Source organism: Somniosus microcephalus, chromosome 3 (assembly GCF_052327205.1).
Source record: "Somniosus microcephalus isolate GS21.2 chromosome 3, FLI_Smic_1.0, whole genome shotgun sequence".
Lineage (NCBI taxonomy): Eukaryota > Metazoa > Chordata > Chondrichthyes > Squaliformes > Somniosidae > Somniosus > Somniosus microcephalus.
Window position 1 is genome coordinate 160,488,936 of NC_140989.1, and position 19,496 is coordinate 160,508,431.

The following is a 19,496-nucleotide window of genomic DNA, read 5'->3' on the forward strand; positions in this document are numbered from 1 at the left end:
ACGAACCCATCCCGCCCCCAACCCGCCTCCAGTTTCAAAGGAGGCGGATGCCCGACCTGTGCTGGGAGCCGCCTCCCCGAGGCGGGAAGGGGATTAGTGCCAATTAACTGCCTGTTAACAGGTAGTTAACAGGCAGTTTTTAGCCTAATCCCTATTTTTCTTCCTGAAGTGTGGGATTCCCGACGGCTCCAAACCACGCCAAGTTAGCAAGGCAGACCGTCGGGCTGAAGGGCTTGGAGGGTTCGAGATGTCCGGTGTTCAGGTGAGTGATGGGTGCATGAGTGCAGAGGTAAGTGTGTTTGGTGTGTGTAAAGTGTTTAAAGAAGTTTTACTTACATTTACTTACCTTTACAGCCTTCCTTCCTTCAGGTCTCGGGAGTCCCTCATCTCACCGGCACAGAAAGCAGAATGGCCACGAGCTGTCAAAATTTGCAGCATTCAACTTTCTGTTCTGGAGAGATCTCTAAATCAGCCTGAGAGGAAGGAATTAACTTAGTGTACAGATTGTCAGTGTTTGACAGCTTCAAACAGCTGTCGAACGCTGATATTTCATCTGTCAAAAGCTCCTGACAGATGAAATGTCAATCTGTGACGTCACCTGTTGCCGGATGGCTCTTAATTGGCCTGCTGAGCCCGCTGGTCAATCAAGTGAAAATCCGACAGTGCAGCACTCCCTCAGTACTGCCCCTGACAGTGCAGCACTCCCTCAGTACTGCCCCTGACGGTGCAGCACTCCTTCAGTACTGCCCCTCCGACAGTGCAGCACTCCCTCAGTACTGCCCCTCTAACAGTGCAGCACTCCCCCAGTACTGCCCCTCCGACAGTGTAGCACTCCTTTAGTACTGTATTGAAGTGTCGGTCTGTATCTTGTGCTCAAGCCTCTGGAGTGGGACGTGACCAACACCTTCACAAGTATCATCCGTGGTTCAATTAGTAGCATTCTCGCCTCTGAGTCAGCAGGTCGTGGGTTCAAGCCTCATTCCATGAGACTTGAGCACAAAAATCTAGGTTGACACTTGAGTGCTGTACTGTCACAGAATCACAGAAATCACAGAAACCCCACAGTGCAGATAGAGGCCATTTCGGCCCATCGAGCCTGCACCGACACATATCCCACCCGATCCCCGTAACCCCTGCACCAACACATATCCCACCCTATCCCCGTAACCCCACGTATTTAATCCCCCTAACACTAAGGGTCAATTTATCATAGCCAATCAACCTAACCTGCACATCTTTGGACTGTGGGAGGAAACCGGAGCACCCGGAGGAAACCCACGCAAACACGGGGAGAATGTGCAAACTCCACACAGACAGTCGCCCGAGGCCGGATTCGAACCCGGGTCCCTGGCGCTGTGAGGCAACAGTGCTAACCACTATGCCACCGTGCTGTCAGAGGTGCTGTTTTTCAGATGAGACGTTGAACTGAGGCCCCGTCTGCCCTCTCAGGTGCACGTAAAAGATCCCATGGCACTATTTTGAAGAGCAGGGGAGTTATCCCTGGTGTTCTGGCCAACACCACTAAAACAGATTATCTGGTCATTATCATATTGCTGTTTGTGGGAGCTTGCTGTGCCCAAATTGGCTGCCACGTTTCCCACATTACAACAGTGACTACACTCCAAAAAGTACTTCATTGGCTGTAAAATACTCTGGGAGGTCCAGTGGTCGTGAAAGGCACTATATAAATGCAAGTCTTTCTTTTCTGACTCAGAGGTGAGAGCGCTACCACTGAGGCACGGTTGGCATTGGATATTTGGAATGATCTACCAGGAAAGGCAAGTGAGGCCGGTTCTAGGCACCAGTGCACTTTGCCTCTGGCTGGAGTCAACACCCATTGTCAAGGTCAGATGATGCTGGCATCTTGCCCACAACTGTCATGGCCGACGTCGCAGCTCCGCCAATGGAGACGGCGGCCGCGGCCACGTGATCAACCGACTCCTGGGCCTTCGACGCAATGTGAGGCATGGATCACATGACTGGATCCACGTGACTGGACGGTTCCGATCACGGTGCGGTGCAGTTTGGTCTTCTGTGTGTCCTTGCGGGAAATCGGAGCAACATGAGCGGCCTGGGGATACGGAGCCTGCGGGTGAGGAGGACCGGGGAGAGTGGGGGTGGGGAGACCAGGCCCTGGGGCGGCAGGGAGCATTGTCCCCGGGGGACTTCTCTCCGGTGAATCCTTGACCTCGGGCCTGCCGGCAGCGATCCCCGACCCGCAGCGGAGCCGGCACCCGGAGCCCTCCCTTCCGTGTGAGGCAGGCGGCTCGGTCTGACCCTGCGGCCCGGCCTGAGCCCCCTTCAGCTGGAGGCTGAGTCCCCGGGCGGGCAGCTTCCGGGGGCGGAGTGAGGCTGGAGGCACAGTCTCAGAATAAGGGGTTGGCCATTTAAGACTGAGATGGGGAATTTTTTCACTCAGAGGGTTGTGAATCTTTGGAATTCTCTGCCCCAGAGGGCTGTGAATGCTCAGCCTTTGAGTATATTCGAGGCTGAGATAGATAGATATTTGGACTCTAGGGGAATCCAGGGATATGGCGATCAGGTGGGAAAGTGGAGTTGAGGTCGATGATCAGCCATGATCTTATTGAGGGGAGTAAAAAGAAATGTTGTAGTGGTATCATTAGGGGGATAGATAGGGTTCTTTGCAGCCGAGAGCAAGAGTCCTGAAGGCTGTGTTGCCTGCCCGGTGCCAGGGTTAATGACATCTCTGGGCTGGAGAGAAACTTGGACTGGGAGGGGAGGATCCAGTTGTTGTGGTCCATGTTGGTACCAACAACATAGATAGGACAGGGAAAGAGGTTCTGCTGAGGGAGTATGAGCAGCTAGGGGCCAAATTAAAAAATAGAACCACTAGGGCAATAATCTCTGGATTACTACCTGAGCCATGAGCAAATTTGGCTAGGGTAAATAAAATCAGAGAGTTAAATGCGTGGCTCAAAGACTGGTGTGGGAGAAATGGGTTTTGCTTCTTGGGACACTGGCACCAGTACTGGGACAGGAGAGAGCTGTTCTGTTGGGACGGACTTCACTTGGACAGTGCTGGGGCTAGAATCCTGGCGAATCGAATAACTAGGGCTGTAGAGAGGGCTTTAAACTAATTAGTGGGGGGGAGGTTTCAAGAGAGCAAAAAATAAAAATGTCAGCGGCGAAGGCAATAGAGCAAGGTAGCAGTGGGGGAATTAAAAACCAGAGCATGTCAGGAAGGGACAGAATGTATAAAGATAAAGGTAAAGTAGTAAAGGGGGTAAAAGCAGGAATAAATTGTCACAAAACATATTTAAAAGTTCTTTATCTGAATGCACGCAGCATTCGTAACAAAATAGACGAGTTGACGGTACAAATAACTACACATGGGTATGATCTGGTGGCCATTACAGAAACATGGCTGCAAGGTGACCATGAGTGGGAACTAAACACCCAGGGGTATTTGACAATTAGGAAGGACAGAAAGGGAGGTGGGGTGGCTATGTTAATAAAGGATGGAATCACTGCAATAGTGAGAAATGATATTGGGTCAAAGGATCAGGATAGTGAAACGGTTTGGGTGGAGATAAGGAATAATGAGGGGAAAAAGTCACTAGTGGGCGTAGTCTATAGGCCTCCTAACAGTTGCAACTTTGTTGGTCAGCGTATAAATCAGGAAATAGTTGGGGCTTGTAATAAGGGAACAGCTATAATCATGGGGGATTTTAACTTTCATATTGACTGGACAAATCAAATTGGGCAGGGCAGCCTTGAGGAAGAGTTCAGAGTGCATTAGGGACGGGTTCCTTGAGCAGTATGTTGCTGAACCAACCAGGGGGCAGGCAATCTTAGATCTGGTCCTGTGTACTGAGACAGGATTAATAAAAAATGTCCTAGTAAAGGATCCCCTTGGAATGAGTGACCATAACATGGTTGAATTCCAAATTCAGTTGGAGGGTGAGAGTTGGATCTCAAACCAGCGTACTAATAAGCTTAAATAAAGGAGACTATGAAGGTATGAGAGCAGAGTTGACTAAAGTGGACTGGGAAAATAAAGTGTAAGACGGTACATGAGCAGTGGTGTACATTCAAGGAGATATTTCACAACTTTCAAGAAAAATATATTCCACTGAGGAAAAAGGGGTGTAAAAGAAAAGACAGCCATCTGTGGCTAAGTAAAGTAATAAATGATAGTATCTGACTGAAAATATAAGGGCATATAAAGTAGCCAAATCTAGTGGGAGGATAGAAGATTGGGAAGCATTTAAAAGCCAACAAAGAATAACTAAGATTAATTAAGAAAGGGAAGATAGATTATGAAAGTAAACTAGCAAAAAATATAAAAACAGATAGCAAGAGTTTCTACAGTTATATGAAAAGAAAAAGGGTGGCTAAAGTGAATGTTGGTCCCTTAGAGGACGAGACCGGGAAATTAGTGGTGGGGAACATGGAGATGGCAAAAATGTTGAACAAATATTTTGTATCAGTCTTTACAGTAGAGGACACTAAAAATATTCCAACACTGGACAAACAGGGGGCAATGGGGGGGGGGGAGCTAAACACGATTAAAATCACTAAGGAGGTGGTACTCAGTAAGATAATGGGACTAAAGGCAGATAAATCCCCTGGACCTGATGGCTTACATCCTAGGGTCTTGAGAGAAGTGGCGGTAGGGATTGTGGATGCATTAGTGGTAATTTTCCAAAACTCCCTGGATTCAGGAAAGGTCCCAGCAGATTGGAAAACTGCTAATGTAACGCCCTTATTTAAAAAGGGAAGTAGACAAAAGGCTGGAAACTATAGACCAGTTAGCCTAACATCTGTGGTTGGCAAAATGTTGGAGTCCATTATTAAGGAAGCAGTAACAGGACATTTGGATAAGCATAATTTAATTGGACAGAGTCAGCATGGTTTTATGAAGGGGAAGTCATGTTTGACAAATTTGCTCGAATTCTTTGAGGACGTAACAAACAGGGTGGATAAAGGGGAACCAGTGGATGTGGTGTATTTGGACTTCCAAAAGGCATTTGACAAGGTGCCACACAAAAGATTACTGCACAAGATAAAAAAAAAATCACAGGATTGGGGGTAATATACTGGCATGGGTGGAAGATTGGCTATCTAACAGAAAAGAGAGTTGGGATAAATGGTTCATTCTCGGGTTGGCAATCAGTGACTAGTGGTGTTCCACAGGGGTCAGTGCTGGGACCCCAACTCTTTACAATCTATATTAACGATTTGGAGGAAGGGACCGAGTGCAATGTATCCAAGTTTTCTGACAATACAAAGATGGGAGGGAAAGCAGTGAGTGAGGAGGACATAAAAAACCTGCAAAAGGACACAGACAGGCTAAGTGAGTGGGCAGAAATTTGGCAGATGGAATATAATGTTGGAAAGTGTGAGGTTATGCACTTTGGCAGAAAAAAATCAAAGAGCAAGTCATTATCTAAATGGAGAGAAACTGCAAAGTGCTACAGTACAAAGGGATCTGGGGGTCCTGGTGCATGGAACACAGAAGGTTAGTATGCAGGTACAGCAGGTGATCAGGAAGGCCAATGGAATCTTGGCTTTTATTGCAAGGGGGATGGAGTATAAAAGCAGGGAAGTCTTGCTTCAGTTATACAGGGTACTGGTGAGGCCACACCTGGAATACTGCGTACAGTTTTGGTTTCCATATTTAAGAAAAGATATACTTGCTCTCGAGGCAGTTCAGAGAAGGTTCACTCGGTTGATTCCGGAGATGAGGGGGTTGACTTAGAGGAAAGGTTGAGTAGGTTGGGCCTCTACTCATTGGAATTCAGAAGAATGAGAGGCGATCTTATCGAAACATATAAGATTGTGAGGGGGCTTGATCGGGTGGATGCGGGGAGGATGTTTCCACTGATGGGTGAGACGAGAACTAGGGTCATAATCTTAGAATAAGGGGCTGCCCTTTCAAAACTGAGATGAGGAGAAACTTCTTCACTCAGGGTAGTAAATCTATGGAATTTGCTACCCCAGAGAGCTGTGGAAGCTGCGACATTAAATAAATTTAAAACAGAGATAGACAGTTTCCTAGCTGATAAGGGAATTAGGGGTTACGGGGAGTGGGCAGGGAAGTGGACGTGAGTCTAGGTTCGGATCAGCCATGATCCTATTGAATGGCGGAGCAGGCCCGAGGGGCCGTATGGCCTACTCCTGCTCCTCCTACTTATGTTCTTATGAATGGCGGAGCAGGCTTGAGGGGCTGTATGGCCTACTCTTATTTCTTGTTAAGTAAATGCCGATGTATAATATCAAAGTACCTAATATATATTTAATTATGTGCTGATGTTATTCTATATACAGTACATGATATCTATATATTTATTTATATTCCTTTGGGAATGATCTAGATATAAAGATAACATCTATATGCTTGGATATCTATATAAAATATTTATTATTTTAAACATCTGAAAATGTGAGGCTGAGAAGTGCTTTCACTTTATATTCTCCCTTTTCTTCTGATCTGTCTGGGTTGGGAGTGTGAATCTCTGGGTGCTGACGGGCTGTTCATGGCAGGTCAGTCAGCAGGTGACGCTGTGAAGAAGGGCCCAGCCTTATCCTCTCTGTTCTCCTCACAGATGCTGTCTGACCCGCTGAGTGTTTCCAGCCTTTTCTGTCCTTGTTTCAGATTTCCAGCATCTGCAGCATTTTATTTTCATTCGGCAGTTTGGTCTTCACAGCTGCTCTTGGCCGCATCTCTAGATACACATTTCCAGCAAGGGCCACTGGGCATGCTAAGGCTAAGCATATCTTCTCACCTGTGCTGATGGGGGTGGGGTGGGGGGGGCATCCTCAGCACAGGCCGTTCTGGTGTGTATGGCTTGGAATCAAACCGCAATTACCCATTCAGCTATCAGCGTGTGCTTTAATTTTGGAGATTAATTTGTCAAACTTGCCTTTGTGTGTTTATTAAATGAGTGATACACCAAATAACCACATTAACTGGCCATTCACCTCATTTGCTGTTTTGTGGGACATTGCAAGGGCTTGGTACCCACATTAACAACAGCTACTGCGGTCCAAAAGTAATTAGTTGCCTGTGACGTGCCTTGAGATGCACTGAGGAATGTGATAGTGACAATTAAATGCCAGTTGACCGTCAATATTGTAGAGGGGTGCTGTCCTTCACATATTGCCCATTTGGAGATTTACATTTCCGTGTTCTGCTTTCCCCTCAGGCCTTTCAGCAACTTTCACAGCGAACCTTCAGCACTGCAACCCGCAGACAAGTGCAAAATAGGATTGCTGAGAAGCAGAAGATATTCCAGGTGAGTGTCGTGTGTGTAATTGGGATGGGCTACTTTGGGCATCTGAACTCTGCTCATAGTTCTGACACTGGCGTACTGCTGCTGATATCTTGTGTTTTAAATGTGTTTACAGGTTGTGGGCAGATTGTTGAACATGGTGGGGGAAGGGGGTTAATGCAGGTCGTCTTAGCGAAACAGCAAGCATATATTTGATTATGATTAGTATGCTAAATGTGTAAATTGAAGCTGATTTCTGCTGCACGTACCATTACACAGGAACTGCTAGACGAATAAAGACCAAGGTCCATCTAGTTGGCCGTCTACCATCCTGGCAGTCACATGATCTGATAATGGCATTGTTGACTAATCGTAGCAATTACTCTCTTTTAATTAGTCTACAACAGACCCAGACACGAGGTGAGGAAAACCCCAGTGGTGGAGAGCTTTCGGAACCATAGGACCAAAGTCGCCTCTTTTCCCCCCCCCCCAGTATACTGTATCTCAAAATGTTAGTCAAGTACTCCATTTTTACCAATAACTACAGTGCAGTTCCGGACAGCTCTGTGATGGGGAATGTGACCTCCCTTGGTGTGCACATATTGCATGTCCTGGATTTTAGAACCAGACTGACAGTGTTATGTCATTTTCCCGATGGACAAGCTGCACAGGTTAAAGATGGTCTTGTATGTTACTAAAAAATACTTGAGAAACAATCCTAACCTGAACAGGTGTAGCTTGAAATTCATTTTGAGGTAGTTAAAACATTCTGTAATAAAGGGGAACCATCCTTACTGTTTACACAAAGGCTCGTCCATCATAGGAAGTAGATTGAATACAGGCTTTGTTAACTAGGGAGAGGATGACCTCTCTGTATCCAAGGATTAATGTAAACTGGCAAGTTGTTGTTGAAGTAAACTTCACATCAGTGTCCGTGTTGCACTCAAATACTTGGGTATTGAAGCTTTAATCTAAATGTTTTTAACTTGTATATGTGCCCTTTAAAATTTTGCAGTTTTATTTTCAAGACATCGCTACTTTTTTCCATAGTGAACTCTTGTTTTTTTTCCTTTTGAAGAAATGAGTTGCAGTTTTGAGCTTCCAACAGACAAATTGTTGGCTGCAAATATGGTCAGTAGTTGCCGTGTGAACTTGTTTTGTGATCAAGCTTTGCTCACAGGCTGCATGCCAATAAATAGCATAGTTGGCTGACTAAACAATCGCCCATCACGGTGCACTTCAAACATAACCAGGCTGCCGAGTTAAAAGGCCAAATGCTCGCATTCTTCGGCTAGCCAAGGTCTCCTAAAGCAGGGCTTGAACCAGTCTTCTCTCCACAATGCACTGCCAGCAAAAGGTCCCCCCCAGCTCTGTATTTTTAATGACTTGAATATTTCACAGTTATTCTGTGTTGAGCATTGACCGACCCATCCTTTAGAGATTTCAACAGGTCACTAAAGCAGTAGTTTTGCATGTTTCCTCACTCCAGCCCCTTCATGGGTCGATAATGCTGCATGTACTAGCACGACCCACTCTTAACCCCGTCTGCACAGAATTCCCGATCATTGTCTATTAACCTTTGCTAGAAGTGTGCATGCGAATGTTGGATAGGGGCAGGGCCAGGTTTGGCTGTGATGAGCCTGTGGTGAAACAGCTCACTGATCCTCACCCAGAATGGCCATTTGCTTGAGGCACCGCGGTTCCCAATGGGACCGTACCCCCAGTATGAGCTGCCACTTTCTGCAGTGCAACAACTACTTCCATTTATATAGCGTCTTTAAGGTAGGAAAATGGCCCAAGGCCCCACGGTACAAGGTGTCTGTGCGGCAGCTTGCAGGACATAGTGGGAGTTAACCATAGATACTGATTGCACAGAAGGAGGCCGCTCGGCCCATCGTGCCTGGTATGTGGTAACCTGGTACAGCGGGTCGCCACGCCACCTTTTATAGAACCGGTTCGATTTTTGTTCTGGTAAAAGCAGTGAGGTGAAAATCTGGCCAGTCCTACAACATGGAGGGATCTGCTCCTCCAGGGTAGTGCCCAGGCCATGAAGTTGGCAATTACCCCCCATTGTGTCTCTTTTGCTCTGCACTTGAGTTCTCCATCTCAACTGCCCTGAAGGTTTGAACACAGACTCTCTCCTCCTTAACCATATTTTACGGGGGATGAAAACAGCTGATGGATTTGCTGCAGTGCTCTCCACACCATCTAGTTCAAGAGTGTAAAGTTCATCTGGGAAACCAGTGGCTAGCAGGAACTAAGGGCTGTTGAATAACACTTGTAGGAAGTTATATAATGTCAGTGTGATCAGGTAAACAATGATTGCGGTGGTGTTCATGTTTCCCAATAACCACAGATGCTATTTCAGTTGGTGCTTGAACAGAAGGCTAGAAAATGTCTTCACTTGGAGTGATTTTGTATGAGGAAGATTTCAGCAATGCTAAGAGGTGACCACAGAGAATGGGGAAAAAATGGGTGATTTCTAATCCACAACTTTTTTTTTTAACTATTCCTTCACTGGATGTGGGCATTGCTGGCAAGGCCAGCATTTATTGCGGTGTCAAGTGAAGTCTCATTAATCGGCTGGCCGGGATGGCTGTCCTCTAGACTTTCCTGATTCTGATGCTCCTCCAGTTTGCTAATGGATTGAGGAGGCAAGAAATGGCAGTCTTTAGTTCCAGGAAAGTCCATTACAATCGGAAACGGTGCAGTGAGTCTTGGTTTCTACATGGTGAGGATGAAGGGGGAGGACTTGCAGGTAGGTGAGTGTGCTGACAGCTCAGGAGAAGCAAGGAAGCAAAGTCAGCACTCTCCGCAGTCTTTCGTGTGGCAGCTTGAAAAGCAACATTACATGTCGACGACCAAGGTTGTCATCCGTTCTATGGCCTCTGGTGATACGGAGTGAGCAGGAGCTGTTCCCCCGCCCACCCCAGGGAAGGATCTCCATGCTCCATGATTTGGATAGTCTCCCAACAGTCGCACATCGACCTATCCTTCACCTTCCGGTTATGTAGCAGCTGGTTGCAGCGACACCACTGCCCAAGGTAACGAGAGGACGTAGTAAAGTGATTGCAGAATTAAAGGGGAGGTTAGAAAAATCCTTCACAGGGAGGTTAGAATATAGACTTCTCTTCCACAAACTATTGTTGAAACAGAGGCCAGAGATTCTTTTAAAAGGAAATTAGATAGCTGCTGGAAAAAAGAAGAATATTAAAGGGTATTGGGAATGAGCAGGAGAGTGGGATTAGACTGGGTGGGATATAAAACGGTATGGGCAGTGAGTGGGATTAGACTGGGTGGGATATTGAATTGTATGTGGAGTGATCAGGAGTGTGGGATTAGACTAGGTGGATAGTGGAGAAAAAACAGGTGCAAACTAGAGGGGCTGAATGGCCCGTTTCTTTGCTGGAGCATTCTGATTCTATTGATTTTTATATAGAGGAGTTTGAGGCTAGAGGTGAGAGAACGATGGTCTTGACAGGTCTCGGGCTTTGTCTTGTGTTCTGGCCAGGAGAACAGGAGAGGCACTAAATACCCCACTGATGGGGAGCATTATTCAAATCCAGGATGCACTTGGGATTTATTGAGTCAAGGGCGCAAAGATAAACTTGTTTCTCTCAAAAGGAAACATTAGTGACGCCTGTGCAATTTCAGATTTCAAAACCCTTGTGGTTCGTGCACCTAGTCGCTTTAAGAATGAGTTCTTTTTAGGTGTTCTGTTTTATGGCTGAGTTAGCTATTATAGTGGCAGGCTTTGGGAGTTAAGGGCAAGGGATGCCTTTCTACTGGATAGTATCTCAAACTGCAATCAGTTTAGTGGTTTACAGCACATTTTTTTAAATGACGTGTGGAGACGTGATCTAAAACGCTGCCACATTTGTTTCACGCTAACGTGCAAAGCTGAGTTACCTGTGGACATCTTGCAGAAGCAGACCACATTCAGTGTAGTGTCTTGGCTGATTCTCAAACCGTAAGCAGCACAGTGCATTGGTGTAGCTCTTCGGAACAGGAGCAGGCCGTTCAGCCCCTCGAGCCTGTTCTGCCATTCGGTCAGATCATGGCTGATCTGTACCTGAACTCCATTTACCCACCTTTAATCCCTATCCCTTGCCCAACAAAAATCTATCCATCTCTGTCTTGAAGTCTCCAATTGTCCTCTGCGTCTACCACCTTTTGGGGGAGAGTGTTCCTGATTTCCACTACTTTGTGTGGAAAAAGCACACCTAAAATGGCCTGCCTCTAAATTTAAGGTTAAGCCACCTAGTTCCGATTTCCCCCGTCAGAGGAAATAGTTTCTCTCTCTCTCTCTCTCTCTCTCTCTCTACCCCATCGAATCCCTTTATCATTTTAAACATCTCGATTACACTGGAATACAAACCAAGTTTATGCAACCTGTCCTCGTAATTTAACCTTTAAATCCCCGGTATCATTCTGCTGAATCTGCACTGCACCCCCTCCAAGGCCAATCTATCCTTCCTGAGGTGCGGTGCCCAGAACTGGACGCAGTTACTCCAGATGTGGTCTAACCAGAGCTCTATACACCTGTAGCATAATTTCCAACCCTTTGTATACCTGCCCCCTTTTTGATTGTTTTTTTATGTCCCTGTCCACCAGCTTCTAGTGATCTTTGTATGTGGACACCCAAATCCCTTGCCTACAGCTCCTAGTCTCTCCCCATTACAAAGATACACGTCTTCAGTCTGTATCTGAGTGTTCGCTCAGCTATGCTGCTAGTTTGAGCAAAGGCTGGGCCTCGCTCCACACTCTTCCCCTTTTTTCCAGGGAATGAAGCTGCAGATTGCTCCTGTATGCCACCTCTTGGCTGGGCCCCGGTAGCACATGCCTGAAAATTAGTCATGGGCATCTGTTTGTCTCTGGGGTAATACAGATTGCAGCGTTGGTGGGGATGCAGTGTTTTAAAACAAGCATGGGGTTTAAGTTTGGTGTTCTGTACACTGACACTAATTGCATTACCACACTGACACATCTCAACAACATGTAGTCATGAGAACTATACAACAGTGTGATACTGAAAATAAAATCTGTTTGACTCTAGATTTAAATGACTCGTATACCCTTAAGTCTGAAACGGAAGAAGCCATGTGATTTGGAAGGAACAGTATCCTGGCGATTGGAATTAAAATTGCTTGTGTGGTTCACGTGCCTTGTGCCCACCTCTTTTCCCCCCCCCCCCCCCGGCCAAAACCTGCTGCACTTTGCCCTGAACCTGGCCCTGCCACAACCCCCTCCTCTACCTCGCCACCCCGCACTCTTCTCCTGGTCTCCCCACCCCGCCTTGCTCTGCTCAGCGGGCAGGAGGTGTGTAAGTGGTAGGTTTGCTCCCTTCTCTGAATCTGGTGTTCCTGCCACGGCATGGATGTGGGGAATTTGGGTCAGCGTCTCCTACGCACTAAATCTAGCAAGCAGCAGTAGGTTAGGGTCGTTGGGGGACAGGACTTCTTTCCTAATGCAGATGACGACGGAGCACAGCTGGGACTGCACTTTTGTGATTCCATTTCTCTGTTACAGGCGGACAACGGGATACCGGTCCATTTAAAAGGAGGCGTTACAGATGCTGTGCTCTACAGGCTAACCATGGGGCTCACTGTTGTGGGTAAGGAATACTTGGTATTTATATTAAAACATGCTGATCGCTGGATGTCCCAGCAGGTAAAGGCATTGAGTCCCCATCCAGGGACGGACCCACTCACCCACCCCGGGGCTAGACAGGGCACGGGCGTCGGGTGACAACAGGAATTAGCTTGGCTGTGAAACCCCTCCGAGGGTCGAATGGCCAGCCAGTTCTTACTGTCTGGGTTCAAGCATGAAAAATAGCCGGCTCGATGAATTACAAGAGGGATCCCAGGGCCCCAGTGATGGTCAGCAACTTTGGATGGGGAGGGAGATTACATTTGTCGGGAGAAACGAGAGGGAATAGCCTGTTAATTGAGGTTGACAATTGTATAATTAAGTCTATTTGAATATATGTACTAGTATACATAAACTGATACAAATCAATTTCTGCGAAGGGCAAGGGAGCAAATGACTCGGGTCCCTACTTACCAGGGCCAGGCGAGGGCAGGTTTGGTCTTGGCTATGGTGCCCCATCTGGGATGTATAGGCTACTCCCTATGCAGGGGGGGGGGGGGGTGGCGGGTGGCGGGGGCAGGGCGGTTAGTTGCTCCTGGAACCAGTGTGTTGGGAAACGGAAGTAGGGAGTACACTGGTGCACCATAAGGGGCAGCACGGTGGCATAGTGGTTAGCACTGTTGCCTCACAGCGCCAGGGACCCGGGTTCGAATCCGGCCTCGGGTGACTGTCTGTGTGGAGTTTGCACATTCTCCCCGTGTTTGCGTGGGTTTCCTCCGGGTGCTCCGGTTTCCTCCCACAGTCCAAAGATGTGCGGGTTAGGTTGATTGGCTATGATAAAATTGACCCTTAGTGCTAGGGGGATTAAATACGTGGGGTTACGGGGATAGGGTGGGATATGTGTCGGTGCAGGCTCGATGGGCCGAAATGGCCTCTATCTGCACTGTGGGGTTTCTGTGGAAAAAAAAAAAAAAAAAGTGTGGGGGTGGGACTGGTTCGTGTTGGGAACCCCTACACTATTGACATCCTAGATTGTAACCCCGACTAGTGGGAATCGCAAGTCGCGGCTTGCTGCTCACCACAGGAGGGGTGGGGAGGTGCAGTGCCCAGTCTGGGAGCAGTAACATGGGTTGTGGTGGGAGGGAGAGAAAGTGGTTGGGGGGTGGCGGGAAGAATAGGAAATAAGTCAAACATAGAAAGTTTTCCTCCAGGTCTATGTTTTTATGTACTTGGTAAATTGACTGAAAATTGCGTGTGCTGGGAAAGCCCACAGATTTGCTGAAATACTAATACAAAACCAAAATACTGCGGATGCTGGAAATCTGAAATAAAAGCAGAAAATGCTGGAAATAACATAAGAATTAGGAGCAGGAGTCGGCCATACAGCCCTTCGAGCCTGCTCCGCCATTCAATAAGATCATGGCTGATTTTCGATCTCAACTCCACTTTCCTGCACTATCCCCATATCCCTTGATTCCCCTAGAATCCAAAAAATTTATCGATCTGTCTTGAATATACTCAGTGACGGGTCATTGACCTGAAACGTTAACTCTTTCTCTTTCCACAGATGCTGCCTGACCTGCTGAGTATTTCCAGAATTTTCTGTTTATTGCTGAAATATTTTTTTAAAATGCCTGAATGTGACTGCAGTAATATTTTTCTCTGCTTATTTCAGGTACATGCTATGTTCTCTATGAACTGGTCAGAATTGCCCTGCCTGGCCAGAAGTAACCTTGGTTTACAGCCATGTCTGACTCTGTTTTATTACACAACCCTGTCTAATTGTTAGTGTAAATTATCAGGGACCTGACCTTGTGAATGACTGTTCATGGTTTATGGGAACAGTAATTTATTTGATGCGAAGGCTTATATAACTAAGAAATAAAGTGGTTTATCACCTGCTTGTGTCTTTTGTCACATGGTTTTGTTTCTGAGCTTTTTAGAGTGATCTGTGTTTGGCAGCTAAATTACAGCAGCATGGATTCAATTTGCCTTCAGTGTAGAAGGTGGAAAACTAGTGGTTGTCAATCTTGCTGACTGCATCACCGACTAACGCATATCCTTTGAAGCAGCTCTATATTTGCTGACTCCCATGCTACCTGATCTGCATCAGCCCTGTTTATACAGTTGTAATGTAGACAAACACAGCAAGGTCCCACAAACGGCAATGATATAACTCTCCAGGCCAGCTGTTTCTTAGTGATGTTCAGGGATAAATATTGGCCAGGACACCGGGAGAACCCCTCTGCTCTTCAAATAGTGCCCCGGAATCTTTTACGTCCACTTGAGAGGACAGACGGGGCCTGGGTTTAACTCCTCATCTGAAGGAAAGCACCTCTGCCAGTGCAGCACTCCATCAGTACTGCAGTGGAGTGTCAGCCTGGATTATGGGCTTAAGTCTCTGGATTGGGACTTGAACCCACAACCTTCTGACTCGAGCAAGATTGCTACCGACTGAAACAAAAAAGTGCAAATAATTTCTTTATTGTGCTTGCAGCTATGACTCAAATACAGATATGGTTTTGGAATTATAATAATAATTCTTTGATTTAATTTTGCATAACATAATCCAGAATGGTGGATTTGACTGCATCTGTCCATGACAGTATTTGTAGGAATGACCACCACACAGTCCTTGGGGAGATGAAGTCCCATCTTCACAGTGAGGACACCCTCTGTTGTGTTGTGTGGCACTACCACTGTGCTAAATGGGATGGATACAGAACAGATCCAGCAGCTCAAAACTGGGCATCCATGAGGTGCTGTGGGCCATCAGCAGCAGAATTGTATTCCACCATAATCTGTAACCACATGGGCCAGCATATCCCTTACTCTACCATCACCATCAAGCCAGGCCCTGGTTCAATAAGGAGTGTAGAAGAGCATGCCAGGAGCAGCACCAGGAGTACCTAAAAATGAGATGCCAACCTGGGGAAACTGCAACACAGGACTTCATGCATGCTAAAAAGTGGAAGTAGCATGCTATAGCCAGAGCTAAGCAATCCCACAGCCAATGGATGAGATCAAAGCTCTGCAGTCCTGCCCCATCCACTCGTGAATGGTCGTGGACTATTAAACAACTAACGGGAGGAAGAGGTATGGTGCCCAGAATTGAACACAATACTCCAGCTGGGGCTGAACAAGTGTTTTATATAGGTTGAGCATAACTTCCAGGCTTTTGTACTCTATGGCTGGGATTTTCCTTACCTCGGCAGGTCCGGGGCCCCGCTGCTGGCTCCATCCCGTTGCCTAAAAGGAACTTGCGTTGCTGGGGCTTGTTAAGCCCGCCCAGCGTGTTTCCTGGTCCAATTAGAGGAAGTGGGTCTGGTGATGTCATTCATAATACGTCATCAGCGGGTTTCCTTAAAGGGACCATGGCCAACTTTGATTTGCTGTTTGTGCTGTCAGTGTTCTACAGCATTGAAGTGCTGCAAACACTGACAATCACTGCACAGAGGCTCTCCCATGACTCCCTCCATATGCTTAAGGAGGGAGTCACAGCACGCAGGGAGGTCCTCTTCCCTTCCAATGGATGGAAGAGACCTCCCCAGGAGACCAACACAGCCTGGTTGCACAGGAGGGCACAAGCAGGGATGTCGTCCAGAGGACCTGGGTGCAGTGCCGCAAACGTTTCAATGATCTCAGTAGATCACAAAACAGTACAAAGGCACACTCCTCTTCATCCTCCTTTGCCTCTCATCACATCCCCATCACTCTGCCTTCCCTACCCTACTCCAACACATCCTTACACCAACTTACCTTGCACCTTCACCCATCCCTTTCTATCTACATGATCACATCCCCATCTCACTAGCCACCCCTCACACTCATCCTAGTGCAATCATACCAACTAACAGCACACAATGGTAGGCACTTGGGTATTTTATCCAATGTTCATGTGAAGTTTGTTAATGTGCTGTCAAACTGAAACCTTTATTTTCAACACTTTCCGTTCTTGGACAGATTTGTGTGCACCTTGGGAAGTGGCTTAGTGAGTTGCAGTGAATGGTGAGAAATAATGGTACCCCCCGCAATGGTGGTGAGTGTGAAAGGAATGGCTTTGGCATTGTAGGGATGCTTTATGCTGCTGGTACGGGGTAGTGCTAACCTGGAGCATCACGTGGCAGCCGGGGCGTACTGTGTAAAGTGAAGTAAATCTGGCCATGATGAGGCCATCCCTGGCCGCAATGTGCTTGGGTGCTGATGTCCTCTGTCCTGTGCAGCATCAGGTGATTGCGGAGAAGGTTGGTGGTGGTGGTGTTGGTGCTGCTGGTGTTGGGGCTGATTGTGGTGGGATACTGAGGACCAAGGTGAGACAGTATAAAGGGCACCCATGTTGATGGAATAGATGGCAGGTGAAGTAGAGATGACAGAAGCAATCTGTGAATGGCGAGAGTTTTTCCAATGAGGTGAGAGTGGAAAGTCTGCAGAATCTGTGCTGGAAATGGACTGAGAAACAGCTTCTGGCTGAGGAAAGTGATGATCGGTCAGGTGGGAGCTTTTACTGTACATTTGAAGCTGTCAAGCAATCAGCTGGAGCAATGGCCATTCAACTCCCACCTCAGGTTCACAGACATGGTCCCCGAGCTGTGTGGACCCTGTGGGTGAGCAGTTAAAGTGAAAAGGTAAGGTTAAAAGCATTATTAAGGGTCTGTTAACAACACAATAATTGGTTTAATTGGGTCACCCGCCTCTGCAGATCAGGTCGGATTGGAGATCACACGTGTACCTGTAGGAAAGGCGTGTTGCGGTGGGTTGACAGCGGGGTCCCGACCCGTTGTGAAAAAAATCAAATTTCCCACCCGACCCGCCACCAATCCAGCCCACTGACCACCCCCCCCCCCCCCCACCCTTCCAGGAAAATTCCCCCCCAATGGTTTTGTTACGCCTCTCTTTATAAAGCCCACTGCATTTATATAGCGCCTTTCATGACCTCCGGATGCCCCAAAGCGCTTTACAGTCAATTAAATACTTTTGAAGTGCAGTCACTGTTATAAGGTAGGAAACACAGCAACTGATTTGCGCACAGCAAGCTCCCATAAACAGCAAAATGATAATGACCAGATAATCTGTTATTTAGTGATGTTGGTTGAGGGATAAATATTGGCCCAGGACACCAGGGAGAATTCAGACTGATACACTGTCCATAGTCACAATATGCTGCGCACCACTGCTTTCTGTTGGTACAAGGGAACAGATCTAATTGAAGCACCAGCCACAACGGACATTGGGGGTTATTTTGGCCAAAGGGCGAAAACAAGCGCTAAATGGGTGCAGTGCTAATGAGACACGCCTGTTTGACAGCCTGGATTTAGCACACAATTTTGGTCCTAATTGCTGATTACCATTGTTAGAATAAAATTTTGCTGGACAAGATTTTGCTGGAAAAGACACAAACAACAAATTCACTGACTGGGACTAATTGAATCACTGCACAATGAGACATGCCACGCTTACGCATGGCTGGAACAAAGTTCATCTCGTGTCCTGACTGGGACTAATTGAATCGCTGAGGACTAACAAGGTTCACTGGTATCCTATTATCGAACTAATCACATTCCGCCGGTGACGCGGATGGAACAAGACAGAACGAAGACCTTTCGCAATCACTGAAGAGGCAGAATTGGCAACACGAGTGTGTAAACTCCTGACTGGAGGAAAATAACGATATGCGCTAATAAACGAATTGATTGGATGAATGTAAATGATCTAAAACCAACTTCTTGGAATTGTATATAAGCACGGCACGTACTACAATCGGGGAGAAGGTGCTCTCGCAGACCGCGTGGTTGCAGACGCTTCTCCCAGAGCTCTGTCATTTAATAAAGTTGTCGCTCTTACTCAAAGTCTAGTTTCCGAGGAATCATTTTTCCTACAACACCATAATTTGAATTTGCCTGGAGGTGCTAAACCAGAAACCTGTAAAATTGACCCCTCAACCTAATCCCAGTCCTGAACATAATTTAATTATGCACAAATGTCTTTCCCCTCCAAAGTTCTCCTTCTGCATTAAAACTAATTTCCTCTTGACTTCTGAAAAGAAAAACCCCAAATTCTAGGCTAGATCCTTCCCCTTTTTCAGCTTATCGAGGCTGAAGCATTACTTCAGACAATCTGGTCTAAAAAAGCACTCAATAAACCTATATACAAACAAATTCAAGCAAACACTCTAGTACATTTACTGTCAATAAACTGCAGGTCCTCTCCACTGTTAAGAATAGTTGTACAATGAAGGATCCTTATCTCATGTACACTCTCATCACTTTTCCGGTTTCTTGCCAAACAAAATATTTGTAAGTGGAGTTTATCTTATAGTGGCAGGCTGCCTCCAACAGCAAAAGAGACTCCCTCCTTGAATAACAACAGAAAATGCTGCAAACAATATAAAGGGCACCCATGTTGATGGAATAGATGGCAGGTGAAGTAGAGATGACAGAAGCATTCTGACAATGGAGAGAGAGTTCTTCCAATGAGGTGAGAGTGGATGGAGAGTGGAAAGCCTGCAGAATCTGTGCTGGAAATGGACTGAGAAACAGCTTGTGGCTGAGGAAAGTGATGATCTGTCAGGTGGGAGCTTTGACTCTCCATTTGAAGCTGTCAAGTAATCAGCAGGTCAGGCAGCATCCATGGAGAGAGAAACAGAGTTAACATTTCAGGTCGATGACCCATCGT

General features: G+C 46.7%; 1 protein-coding gene across 1 annotated transcript; it reads left to right on the plus strand.

Annotated features, from left to right (window-relative positions):
- The first annotated feature begins 1,955 nt into the window (after nt 1-1,955).
- Nucleotides 1,956-14,725, plus strand: LOC147121507 (cytochrome c oxidase subunit 7A2, mitochondrial-like). The gene is made up of 4 exons (XM_085981804.1): nt 1,956-2,092; nt 7,170-7,259; nt 12,765-12,849; nt 14,500-14,725. Exons 1-4 carry the CDS (start codon nt 2,063-2,065, stop codon nt 14,553-14,555), a joined length of 261 nt encoding a protein of 86 aa, XP_085837930.1. The 5' UTR covers nt 1,956-2,062; the 3' UTR covers nt 14,556-14,725.
- The last annotated feature ends 4,771 nt before the right edge of the window (nt 14,726-19,496 follow it).